This window comes from Cygnus olor, chromosome 5, assembly GCF_009769625.2.
Source record: "Cygnus olor isolate bCygOlo1 chromosome 5, bCygOlo1.pri.v2, whole genome shotgun sequence".
NCBI classification, from domain to species: Eukaryota; Metazoa; Chordata; class Aves; order Anseriformes; family Anatidae; genus Cygnus; species Cygnus olor.
The window spans coordinates 8615575-8629315 of NC_049173.1; the positions used below are offsets into that span (position 1 = coordinate 8615575).

The 13741-nt window shown below is 38.7% G+C and overlaps 1 protein-coding gene across 2 annotated transcripts in view; it reads left to right on the plus strand.

The window, feature by feature from the left end:
- NUDT14 (nudix hydrolase 14) overlaps window positions 1-13741 on the plus strand; it is a 60182-nt gene that overhangs the window by 43924 nt on the left and 2517 nt on the right. For both annotated transcript variants that reach the window (XM_040558810.1, XM_040558811.1), the window contains exon 4: window positions 3831-4068. In XM_040558810.1, the coding sequence (XP_040414744.1) occupies window positions 3831-4068 (238 nt within the window). The remainder of the gene's footprint in view (window positions 1-3830; window positions 4069-13741) is intronic.

Consider the following 13741-nt stretch of genomic DNA (forward strand, 5'->3'; position numbering starts at 1 on the left):
GTTTCCATGGAAATGTCAAATCTGCCTCAACAGACTGGATTGTTCTTGGAGTTGAACTGTTCCAGAGGCTGGTGCTGTTCAGACCGTAGGGACCGGTGGTCGGTCAGACATCCCATAGCAGCCCAGTGAATGCAACAATGCTCCTACATGACTCACATCACTATTATTATATTTCCATCAGCTGGTTATTGTCTGCCTTGGTGCCTGTTTCACAGAGCAGAAGTGAAGGCTAAGACTTTCTCATTGCTTGCCCCTGCCAAGGTCCCACCAGGAAGGCGATAACGCAGCCCTTTTCTGGTGAGCAAACAGCTGCAGCTCAGGCACCAGGCACGTCCCCTGCACGCGTGGCGGGTGACATCTGTGCTCGCCTTTCCTGAGGGTGTGGTGTCACGGCCAGGTTTTCCCATTTAAGTCCGCGCTGCTTCTGCAGGCAGTTGTCCCGCTTTGTACGCACATTCCCACCCCGTTCCCTTTGGCGGCACCGACCCTTATGCAGCCCCAGCAGAGGTCTGATACGGTTGCAGGCAGATAAGGTGGAGGGTTAGGCAGCTTATCTGGCCGTCCTGAAAGAGCTCATGGTAGCTTGAAGGGTGGCAGGAGCATGCAGCCTTGGTGAGGCACGCAGGACTGTATTTTTCAGCGTACTGTAGACTTAGGCCACCTTGAATGGTCATAAAATTGGTATTTGGAAAGAGCATGGAGAATGGAAAGTTACACCTGTATCTCAGTAGTTTCCATGTTAGTTCCTCACTCCTTACTTACTGACCAAGGTTTCAGGCAATGCTCATTATAGCAGTTAGATGGCCGCACATTCTCAAATATAATAAAATTGTATGTTCTGGGGTATGGCTAGCCTTAGTACCTATGGACATGTGCCCTGTTTTTTTTTCACTGTAAGAATAATGACCTTTCAGTGGATTGTGATGTTTGTTTTTGCATTGACTCAAAGTAAGCAATATCAAAGATTTGAGTCATAAGCCACGTTCTGTTTCAGGAGACACTAAACTCTGGTGTAATCAAAGAGAAATCAGAAGTTTACACGGAAGCTATCACGTTCTCCAGTCAGCTAAACCCCACTAACCCCTCCAAGTCCAGACTGTTACTTTATTCTCTCTAGCAAGAGCAAACAAATCCCTGTACGGGTCATCTAAAAAGACTGCTCTGAATAGCTGTTACCATCTTATTTGACCAATTCAGTTGAGCTGCCCTTCCTTCATCTCACATTTGCAGAAGGAAAGGCAAGTACCTCAGTTCTGCCACAGTCTCCACTCTGAGACTCCTCATAGCTGAGCTTCTGCAGGGTAATTAGTCAAGGTGCTTAATGAGCAGTAGATGGTTGTCTGAGTCCTCACTGCACTGCTGCTGGTTGCATGCATACATCTGATGATGGAGGAGGCTGCCTGGTGGTGAAGAAGTGGCTCTGTCTGACCGAAGTAGCGTAAGCCATCAGAAGACGAGAGAGAGCAACCAGACACAGCACCAGTGGGTGGGCCACGGGGCTGGCAGCGGAGTCCTGGGTTCTAGTTTCTGCATGAACTCTTTATGCTTTTGCAGTAAGTTGACAACCTGTGATGAGAAAGAGGAAAGTCCCAGGTTTCCATCCAAAGGGCATGCCCTAGCCAACAGACCAGAGGCCGATACTTCATCCATGACTTTATGTCCCCTGGCATGTCAGCTGTGCAGTCAGTTTTCCACCTGCAGGAGAGAGATGGGGGACTCCTCTGTTCCCTAATATTAGCAGGCAACTTGGCCTTCTAGGTTTTGCTTCTATATGAGACCGAAATTGAGTCTGAACCTTTCCAGGCTTGGTGATAATGAATTCATATGTGATTCTGTAGTGAACACTCTCTAATTTTTGGATTCCTTTAAAGAAGTGACGAGTACTGCTTGTTTTCTTCCTTATCTACAGAGAAAAGCTGTTAGTGTGCTTTGAGTGCTGGCATATTCCAGGGTTTTGCTCTGAGGAGGACTGCTCGACTGGGTCCTTCCAGGAATGTAACTTTGATCCACATGGAGCCCAGTTGTGCTGGGGGAGGAGGAGAATGGCAGGTGCCTGCTGGAATGACAGGATGGGTTTCAGGGATTCAGCAGACTTGTAACAGAGAGTTACTGTAATCACAGTTTCATATTTCTGTTCCCACACTCTTACCTGCATCCTGGTTTGGTGCCGAAGTCCTCTACTGGAATGTATGCTTTGTGCCTTTCTGTATTTGCTGATAAAGATATGTCAGTACTGACAAATCAACACAATCTTCAGAGTATTCTGCTTATCTCAGCAAGATCCCGAAGGCAGTTGTCATTTGTGATAATTGCCATAGCTTTTAAAATTTTTTGGATTAACAACAATATTCACCTTTCAAGGATCTGTCCCTCAGACTCTGCGTTGACTACTCTTTTTTTCCTCCTCTTTACTGCATTTTAAGAAGAAAATTGAGCTCTGCCATGTCTTTCAGTTAAAACTGGAGGCTTTTTTCCTTAAATGCTTGCATCTCAAGGGCCTAGGTGTACCTACTACAAACAGCTTTGAAGGTCATGAGTTCTGGACAATGCTAAATTTTTGGACACTCTGCACTTCGTGTTTCTGTGTAGACTGACAGCTCCCATGAAGTGCTGGTCTTCTGTACGACCCTTCTGAGTTGTCACAAGCAGTCTTACAGAAGAAGCCTAGGCACCAATTTCTGGGATACAGAAAGTGCTTGAGAAGTTGTCACTGTGCTACTTTACTTTTACAGTACGTTTCTTTAGGGATCTGATTGTGTACCACAGTTTTAAGAAATAATGAGTTAAATGCAGTAACTGGAAGAACAAAAGGTTGTCCATTGAACTTGGGCTCTTTTATATGCCAGCTGTAGAAGATTTAGAAGGGGAAATAAAGGGTGAGCTCATTTGAAAACCATGTTACACATACATGAAATATGGATGTAAAATATTTTAATGGAATAAAAATTGTTTCAAATTTTAAAATAGTTTTATTCAGGGTGGTTTATGACACCCTCATGGTAACCTTTCAAGAAAAACAAGGGGGTAGACATGACATTTTAAGTGGAATTATACCTGTAAATTAAAGTTACCATAATCTGGAATTGTCAACAATGATTCTTTGTGTGTTTGCATCCAGTCCTGCAGTTCTAACTCAGGCAAAATTTCTGCTGACATCAGCGAGAGGTTTTGCTTAAATGAGGGCTAAAATCTGGCATTTGCACTTTCTTTAGGAGTCCATTACAGTGGCAGCTGTTTGTAGATTAATTCAAGAAGTCTTTTTCAAACTCCACACAGGAATCTGTGCAAGGAACTATATGTTCAAAAGAGGATTTTTTTTTTTCCAAACAAACATACATGCTTTTCATACCCTTTCTAAATAACAGCTGAGTTGACAGGCTGAAAGACTCATCATTGTGCACATGGTACATAATGTACAACCCAACTTTCCTGTAAAATAATTGCATAGTTTAAATTAAATCCTGATATCCACATTGCCCAGCAAATGGAAGCTGTTTGGAGCTTCTGGGATGTAGACTTCTTGGATGAACTAGCTTCCTATTTTTATTTTTTATTTTTTAAAGGTGTGCATGAACTCATTCCAAATGATATAAGCACAAATAGAGCTCAAAGAATAAATTTACAGAAGTGGCAAAAGAACTTTTATTCTCTAAAGTTTTCAGTCCATTTTCAGAGTGTGATAATTTTAATAGATAACACTACTGAATACTTGCTGCTCTCAATGCTCTGATGGCTGTAAATTCCCAGGCAAAATTCATATGTTATATATTTTTTCCATTTAATATGAATAAACTCAAAAAACATTTCCTTTTGTTTTTTGTTTTTTTAAGCTGTTTACATGTGCGAACTAGAAAGACATCATCCTCAACTCTTTGAGAACCAGGACAAGGAGAGTTTATCTCGTGTAGAGAATCCCTTACCTGCTGTGGTAGGAGTGACATATGAACTCTGTGCTGGCATTGTAGACAAGCCAGACCTTTCTTTAGAAGAAATTGCATGCGAGGAGATCTTAGAAGAGTGTGGCTATCGTGTTCCTGTTACAAACCTAAGGAAGATCACTTCTTACAGGTAAATAACAGTAAGTAAAAACACTGCATTTTTTGTGTGTCACAGATTTCTGAAGTGGCTTGAATGTGAATTAATGTTCTAAGCAGTGTGTTGGAGAAACATGAACATCTGAAAGTATGTGTAAGGTGTAATTTTCAGCAAGCAAAAGGAGTATTTATTAAGAATTTAGGAATGAAAAACTGATAATTACAGGATGAAATTCCAAGTGAGAATTCAACTATTGCTAGAACTGGAAAAAAAGTAGCATTGGGCTCTTAAGAGCAGTTTGTTACAGCACTAGAAAACTGCCTGGCTTTTCTGTGCCAGGCTTGTTCCACCTCTGATTCTTACTGTTCTGGTATAAGTTGCTCATGATGGGCTCATACATTCTATTAATATGAAATATAAGAGCTTGTGCCATTTGGTCTCTTCATATATTTAGGGCATAATTAATGCTTCTTTTAATTGAATGGTAATTAATGTTATATATTAAGATTTTGCTGATTTGACTGTGGAGTTTTCTACATAACATTTGCTGCAGTATTTTAAGTAGCTATTGAAATAGATTCTAACGTGTTTTAAAATCTATATTAAGAGTAAGAGGAAAATTACAAAAATATGAGTTCCTTAAAAAAAGAAAAGAAAAGAAAAAAAAGCTCAGGAGAAACTTTGCATGCAGCTTTAATCCCATTTTATCTCCTTCCCAGCTTTTAGTATCGCTATCAAAAATGTATGTATCTTTGTATTTTACAGAGAAAGCAGCAGGTTTTTTACTTTCTTCATTTTGCTTGACATCTCCATTGAAGTAGGCCTTGTCATTGGTTTTTAATTTGGGAATTGAATACAAATCCACAGCTGTCAATCCTGGCAAATGTTATTTCCTGCTGGATTAACAAGCAGTGCTTCTGTTGAGGGGAGGGGTGAATCACAGGAGCTGTCTCTTACAACTCCTTGAAACTAGATTGAGGGTTTGTTCTGCTGAAAGAAAAAGTGCCTTCCAGATTTCTGAGGAAAAGCTGTCAGTAGCATTTCATAGGCTGGGTGACGCTGATGGGCTGTAGCATACAGATATATACACATAGCCACAAAATAGGAAGAGTAGAATATAATTTCTGTAGATGTCAGTATAGAAGTTTGACTCAACAATAATGATTCTCAGCTTGCTAAAATAGCACACATTTTTGGTTGATAAACGTTTTTTTTATTTTATAAGTTGATTTTTTTTAATTGCACTGAGACTTACAAAGAGAGCATACAACTGCAGTTTTCTCTGTTGAGACCTACGCAAAGGATGCTTAATATGTTAATCCCCCAGTCCTGCTTTGTCTATGTGGGCACAGCTTTCTGTCCATGGAGATCCATGCTGAAGTCAAAAGGCCATGTATAGTATTTACTTTTTCAGATTAATGTGAAAGGTTGAAGCATCAAAGACGAATTTTTTACAGTTTCTTTATTGGACTTACTAAATTCTGTATTAAAATTTTATTCTAAATGTTATGGTCTTGCTATTAGCAATATCCTGTTACTCTTCCTTCAGCCAAAGTCTGGCATATCTGTTTGATACTTCTATTTGATGCAAAGACAGGAAATAATTGGTCCCCCTAGACTCTGCTGAGGACATTTTTTTCCATAATGGCTATGGTACATATAAGAATTTCAGAGCTTTTTCTAAGTGTAACAGGTTTTTCCAAATGGTTTATGCTGTTTCATGCTGTGAGTGTCAATGCAAAGACATTGACATAAAGTGACATTAGTGCACCATGCATGTCATTAATAGTTAAAATGCATCATTCTTCTATTTTTATCTGTTATCCCAGTGATCTGTGTAATAGTAGCTCTATATTATTAATTGTTCCATTGCAGCAGGTCAGAGAAAAGCCTTAGCAAATGCAATTGGAAGGAATTTTGGGAGGATCTCGTCTAGACTGCTCCTCTTCCAAAGATCAGGGTTTAAATAATTTCTGACAAATGTGCATCTGTGCTTTCCCTAAAATCTAATCATTTCATAGCCTCTGCAAGCATTCTGTTCGAAGTGGCTAACTGTCCCTACCATAAGCAGGTTTTTCTGCATATCTTGTCTGAATTTCCTGTTCTTCATTTCAAATCTGTGATTTATTACCCTGTTCCCAGTGGATGCAAAGTACTTCTGCACCTTCCATGCATTTGTTTGAACAGGTCTCCTCTTGATTTTATTTTTGTCTATGAAAAGCTATCTTAGTTGATTTAAGCTTCTCTATAGACTATGTTTTTTTGATGTCTGATCATTCCTTCTGCTGTCCTCTGCCTTCTCTCCATCTGGTCTGCATCTTTCTTAAGAACACAGTGCCCAAAGTGGAGCACAGTATTTTAATAGAGGCTATACCAGTTTCAGATTGAGTGCAATCATTATTTCCCTAATCTTACAGATGATTTTGTTTATATGCTGTAGTAAGATGTCTTTTGCAGTTGCATTATGTTGTTGATTTTGGTCCATGAGGCCTCTCTTATCTCAAAACTATTTTCTGCAGAAGTACTGGACTGGCATTCTTTGAATGCAGGCCTGTCTGTCTGTGTGCTTTTGTTACTCCTGCCTACACACAGGACCTTTAACTTGTTTTCACTGAATTGCATCCCATTTTTACAGACCAATTCTCCAAGTTGTTGGGATGATTTTGAATTTCAGTACTCATCTCTAGCTTCTCATAAATAATCCATCCCAGCTTTGCTACCTGCAGTCACTCTTTCAACATGCAAGTCCTAAAACAAAATATTGAATTATATTGAATTGGTGCACAGTAGAATTCGTTTTGGTTTGTGTTTCCAATTCGACAGTGATACCCACTCCATGAGTACCATTTTCATTCTAGATTTGCACCAATTTCACAGTTTCTTCAATTTCTAACTATATCATGATTTCCTAGCTCCTTAATGAAACAGTCACATTAGATAGAATCCAAAGCCTTAAGAAATTGAAGTTATATTGTTTGTGTTGCTAATCCTACCCACAAGAGCTGTTATCCTATTGTAGCTGGAATTTTTTGACTGCACATCATATATTCTGTACAAATCTGTTAGCTGTTGTTCTTTTCTTGATGCAAAAAAAATGCCCCATTAAAAATATTGATTAAAATATAATGCAGAATTACCGAGTTAAGTCTATTAGATTTTTGTAGATGAAAGCTGAGAATTGCATGCAGTGAGAAGGCTTTCATACAAGCAGGAACTCCTGTGATACATCCTTCGGTCTGAAAGCAAGGAGTTGACCTGTATGCCTAATGACACCCATTTCTAGAATCATGGTAATGAGAAGAAAATTGCCTGACTTGAATAAAAGCAGACCTGGCAGAAGGATATGGAAAGCAGACGACACAACAAATGTAAAGGGAGAAGCAGTTTTGGCCAGAACAGTAAATACAGTTCTGTGGCTAATGGATTGAGAAGGGGAGGGACATGGACAGTACATAGGAAGAACTTGGACTAGGGGGAAAAATGGAATAGTTTCTCAATTATAAATGAGAAGAAGAGATGAAGCAACAACGCAGGGAAAGAACATGGACTGAAAAGTAAATGGACTCAGGAAAAGTACATTCATTGTGGTGGAGAGGAATTCTTTTAAAGAAATGTGGACAGTTCCTAAACTTGAAGCAGAACTCCTCTCTGTTCTCAAGAATTGGGTGCAGTAAAGACTGAAGGTAGTCTGAAAATAGCATTTTCTTCATATTTATTACCAGGGTCTGCAGCAGTGTTTTTAGAGGATTTCTTATTATTATTATTAAAGTTTCTCAGCTAGCTGGAAAAGTTAACTTCTATACTGCTACAGGTATTTCAAAAGCATTTACAAATGAGCTGTTGGACTCAATTTTTAAGCTCTGTCAAAGCTCCTGTGACATGATACTAATCAGATAGAAGTCAGGCACCGAATTAAGCAGATCTCCAACATAATTACCTTGAATGATCCACAGAGTAGCTGGAGTCGGTGAGAAAGCCAGGAATTGAGAATGCACGCTATTTGAGCAAGAGTCTTTGGAACAAATTGTTCCAGCAACAAGGAGACAGCATGCTGTGGCTGAACGAAGGAGACTGAACTGGAGGCAGAGCATGAGAAAGATAAATATATTAAGAGGGGCTTGATTACAGGAGATCAGAGGACTCACATTTTTGAAAATCAGAAATATCTGATCCTATGATAGAGTTATGCCAGCCAGAAACTGGATTTGAATGTACGTGGTTCACCTGTGTAGATGGAGGCAGGAATCATTCTGAAAAATATGTTATAGTTTTCACCTTTGTGATGAGTTTTCTCTTCTCAGCATGGCTGCAAAAATTGCTACTTTTGTGACTGGCACAAAGTGAGTAGCCTCATTTTGCAATTAGAGTAATTTTTTTTTTTCTGTTCTGTCAGCAACTAATCCACTTTTGGAGACTTCATTTTCCATCGTGATAGTTTTGACACTTAGGGTTGTGTTGAGTTCTAGTCAGCTATGTGTATGGCTTCAAGTCAAAAATTGAATGGATGGTAGATGTAACTGTAAACTGGGACTTCGTGAAAATGGTTGTCAGTGAAATTGTTCATTTTTAAAAGCTCTAAAATGAATCTGTGAGCTTTCATCCGGTTTTGGTTTCTTAAATGCACAAACTTGAAAGTGAACTAGCCTTACTCGTATATCAGATAAAACAAATTTTCTTTTTGTCATCGTATCCCAGCAGTTTTTGATTTGAATCCCATATGGATTTTAGCTTTGAGTTAGTTTCTTATGTTGAAATATTTCCAGCTATCTTCCTTGGGACTTGTTTCATTACAAGACAGGGACAGAGAAATATGTTGTTGTTGTTGTTATTAGTAAATATGTTGTTATAATAATTGTCATTGATACTTACAGTATTTTCTTCTAGTTCTCAAAATGTTTGGTCATCTTGAGGAGTATTTATAAAATGATTTGGACTTCGATAATATGTTAGAGCAACAGGAAAAAGGTTACTTAGAGCCTCTGGTTCATCTTTCTTTCCTCTTCATCCCATCCTCATTTTCTCTTACTGGTTGTACAAAACTCTTGGATATGAATTGGATATAATAGGATCTGCAGGTTCCCAACCCTGCTGTAAAAAATTCAGATGGATTAGTTTAAGGGCCTACCTATATTAACATAGGTACTTACTTTAATCTTCCTACATTTGAATTTTTTCCAAAAGTATACAACAAAGGAGGGTATTCACAGAATTAATATTGGATGTTCCAATTACCGTGCTACGGCTATTAGTCCCTGTGCAATGAGGTAAAAATGGTTTGTATTCACAGGTTATTATGTAGAAAGAATAACGGCCTTCAAAATGCTGGAGTGCATTATAATTAGAAAGATCACCTGCTAGTACACCTGTTGGGTGATGGCATAATGTAATATAATTTTATGTTAATTACTTCTCTGCTTTTTTCCTGCACCTGCTGCTTATAATGTCAGAACTGTACAAAGGTCCTAAGAAGTGACAATAGGAGCTGCATGTCACTGTTCATCAGTTTACATGGGGCATGCCTAAATAGATCTTGATCAGAGATTTTTGTCACATTTATATGTAAACTTGAACTATGAATTCACAATATATCCACATACTGCATTCAAATGGTTAACATTTTATAAATAGATATATTGCATTAAGGGTTTTCACATTTACTATGTTAGATTAAAACCAAAAAATGTATTTCTGTGTTAACAGGAGCACATAAAAGTAGTTTTATATAATTTATTAAATATTAAGAGATGAGAGATTTAACTTTTAATTACTGTCTGTCAGAAATCTGACTTTAACTAATACATCTTCCCAATTACAATTTAGTTTATTTGTTCCCCACCTTTCAGCAGAGGAGCACAGTATGAATCCTGTTTATTTTGTCATAGATGTTTGTTCATTCAAATTAAAATATTGAATGTAAAAATTGATTTGCATAGATGAGTACCTGGACATGAGAAAAGGGGAAGTTAAACTTGAGTACACACTTTGAATTTTGACCCTGCTTACAAATGTGCATGTGTGTGTACAGAAGAATTTCAAGCTGAAACTCTCTGTTAATGAGCATAGGCACTCATAGGAGGTAGACTCAATCTCTTGTAGCTTGTGGGAACTACTAAACATTTTTTAAAGCACTATGATTCTGCCACCCAACTGTAATCAAAACATATATTTTATGCTTGTGAACTTAGACTTGAGGAATGAAAAGTCCTGTTTTGTGAGCTCCGTTTCAGGTGCTGCATATTTCCTTGTATATTCGATGAAAGGGAAGAGCTAAACAAAGACTTTGTGGTAGCTGCTATTGCTGTGCTTCAAAGACAGATTGCAGTGACAATCTGTCTCTTGTGTTTCCCTGGTCTAAGAGGGAAGTAGAGATAAAACACCCTCCTTACAGCCTCGTCCTGCCAGCCAGTCCCACCCCTGGGCAGGAGGTGAGGAAAAGCACTTTGCATAAACTGCATCTCTGCTGTGCTGTTGCCTACAAGTGCATTGCCCACAGGTTCGAAAGCATGGTTTGATCCCACTATTTGGGCATTTTATTAAAGTGAAATGTGGGACAGCAGCATACGGTCTGGTTTTGATGCGTTAAACTTAAATTGAAGTTACTGTTGTGATGAAAACCATACGGCTTCGGTATCCTCAGTTTGATATGCTTACATTCTTAGACTTGCTTCTGTCAAAGGTAGTAGAGGTTTCTTACCATCTCTGAAGCAATGCTTAAAGTTTATTACTAAAGATTTTAATTTTAAGTCTATCTGTCGAAGTTACAGGGTTTGTGAACTTAAGCCCTAATGATTTGACAAAGAGTCTCTGTCAGCCATGTAGCTGTTAATTAAAATAACTATGAACTTCTCAGAGTATCCTCATGAGAAAGGGATGAGTAAATCAGAGCTGTGTTTTGTATAGATCATTTGCATTTGTCCCACAGTGGTAAATGAGAGGCAGGCACATCAAAATACATCTGGAACAGTGAGCTGAGTCAAGCCAGGTGGAGTAGGTCTGGGTCAGTACGAGCCATGCCATGCCTGATCCGGGCAGCTCGGTGCAAAGCCTGCAGAGTGAGACTGAAGCTTGAAGTCCTGCTGTGGGGCAGTGCAGCGAGTTCAGACCCTGCTTGCCCTCCCCCAGAGCAGGTCCCCCTTGTGCTGGAAGGGGGGACACCTTTGTCAGGGGGTGGTTTTCCCAGGGTGAAACTCATCACTTGCGGTCCGTGTGTGCTGACCCCTGTGATTTTCACAGATGCAAAGCTAATGAATATAGTTGTAATCTGTTAATAGGTGACTCATTTTAGATGAAAAGCATTTTATTTGTAGTGTGAAATACTAGGGAAAAGAAAAACATATGTCACAGACTCAGGGTAGAGGAAGAAGGTAGCAGTAAGCAGAAGTAATAAAACCATGAATAAAGGCACATCAGTGTAGTGTTCCTTAAACAAAGGGCTCAGAAAGTGCAAATAATTGTGCAAAAGCATAGGAAGTTTCTCGTGACAGATAAACCTGAAAGCATACTGAAAACATAATTGTAGCCTGTTGCCTCTTTAGCAGGTAGACTCACTTTTTGTCACTCCCCTCTCTTCCTCCCTCTGCTGAAATGTATACACATTTTCAAAAGTATATTTTAAAACACGTTATTACTTCATCCAGATGGAGACTCAGATTGGTTTCAAAGCAACAGACCTGCTAACTTTTCATTTCTATAAAAAACAAAGGTACTAAGACAAATGGATTGGCAGTAGCACTGGGGTTTGGTTTTTGTTGTTGTTGTTTTTGACAATTTTCTAAGGACAGGCAGAATCTAGAAATATCTAAGTCTGGAAATGTGAAAGACAGCAGGAGGCAATATTGGAGAATGTTTAATTTAGTAAAGGGCATTCCATGTGGGTCTGTGCAAAAAGTAGCAGAGTAAGCCAGAGTATTTAGATTAAGAAATATTAAATAGAAAGGTCTTTTTTTTTTTAATGCATTACAGGATGTTCCTGTGTCAACCTATTACTGAAGAGGTTGAAATAGTCGTGTAGTTAGACAACAAATGCAGTGAATATGTGCATAAATAAGGTAACACACCAGTCTCCAAAGTTACTGATCTAAATAGTGAGGGGATTATAAATAGTCTTAAAAATGTCAAGTGTGCTGTTCTGGGGCAAAAGTAGAATAGAATAGCATGAATATTAATACCAGCACTCTTTGATTTTATTCAAAGCTCATTTGGAAGTTCTTACTAGCCTCTAATGCATAACACATAGCAAAGTTGTGCCAGAAGAAGGTAGGTAATCAACTAAGAAAGGATGAACATGTGGCTGTGTCCTGTCTTGATTATGTATTATTGCAAATTTTTCATTGATTTCCATGGCAAATGATATGCCAGCATACATGGAGAAACCCCACTTGAACCGGCCGTAACTCTGGGCATTGTAACAAAGAAAGACTTTGATGTCCAGTGCTTTCATCTTTAAAGTGTGTTCAGTATAGTAGCCACTCTTGGTGTGTTCAGTTCATAAGAAAAGCAATGCTGATTTATTATAAGTGTCATATGAGTAAATAACACTGTGAAATAACAGCATATTGAAATCGCTCAGTGCTGTCTGAGCTACAGCGACAAGAAACTGAATCTTAAGCTATAGCCACACAGCAAGCATTTTTCTTTTACTTTAAAAAGGTGTGTGGAAAGTGAACTCCTGTGATTTCCACAGCTGCAGCTATTTTGTAAGTAAATGGTCACAGGTGGTATAGCAGGAGATTTATACTGTAAATACTCAAGCTAAAAAGTCCTTATAGAAGGGCTTCTTAAATAAAGTCTCTATGTTTTTTGTATACAACCTTTGCATAATATCAAGTGGACATGGGTATAAGTCCATTTAAGAGCATCTTCATTCTCCAGGTGGGGCACCCCAGATGAAGTTCAGATTTGATACTTACCAGAAATAATGTAACATTAAATATATTGTGCATAGTCCTGTCCTTTTTTATAGTGCCTGTAGAGATGAGCAAGCTGCATTCTCTGTGTTGGAAAGTTTGCAGTATAAATTAACGTTTGCTGTTTATTTCTTAGTATCAGTTACCCAGGAACAATTGCTGAACCCCAGGCTTCCTATGTTTATTTTACTACTAAAAATGCAATTCTTGCAGAAACAATAGAAGAAAAAGTATTGCTGTATAGAAAGGAAAGCAGATCTGGCTCTCCAGCTGATTAAGAAAAATAAAATCCTTTTTGCCTTCTCACACAAGAAAAGAAGGAAAAGAGCCAAAAAGTGAACAAACACTGTACTATTTCATCAAAATATGTACTGTCAGTGAGGCTCCTTGTATGGGCAGAACTCCAGAAGTGAGGAATGGGCAGCACATGGTTCAGTGGCAGATAACAAGGTGAATAAACTGGGGTAGATCGCTCACTGAATGACCAGAGCGTAAATGGCCAGCAATGATGGGTTCTAAAAGGGATCGGTCTGCTCTTCATCGGTATTTCCAGTGTTGCTCTTTAACGTTATATATTATTGCTTGATAATACCAAGAAAACGCATTGCATTTTACCTCATGTAAATTATCAGCATTCTTAGCAAATTGAGAGACCTTCTGGTATAGACTGGTTTATGTTGGATTAGCTGGGAGACTTAGTTAACTGACGATTGGGTAAGCGCGGATGCACACTCTAGGATCATAACGCTGCTACAAATCTTAGAATCCTCTGTGTCTGTAATAATTTAGAGGCTTATTTT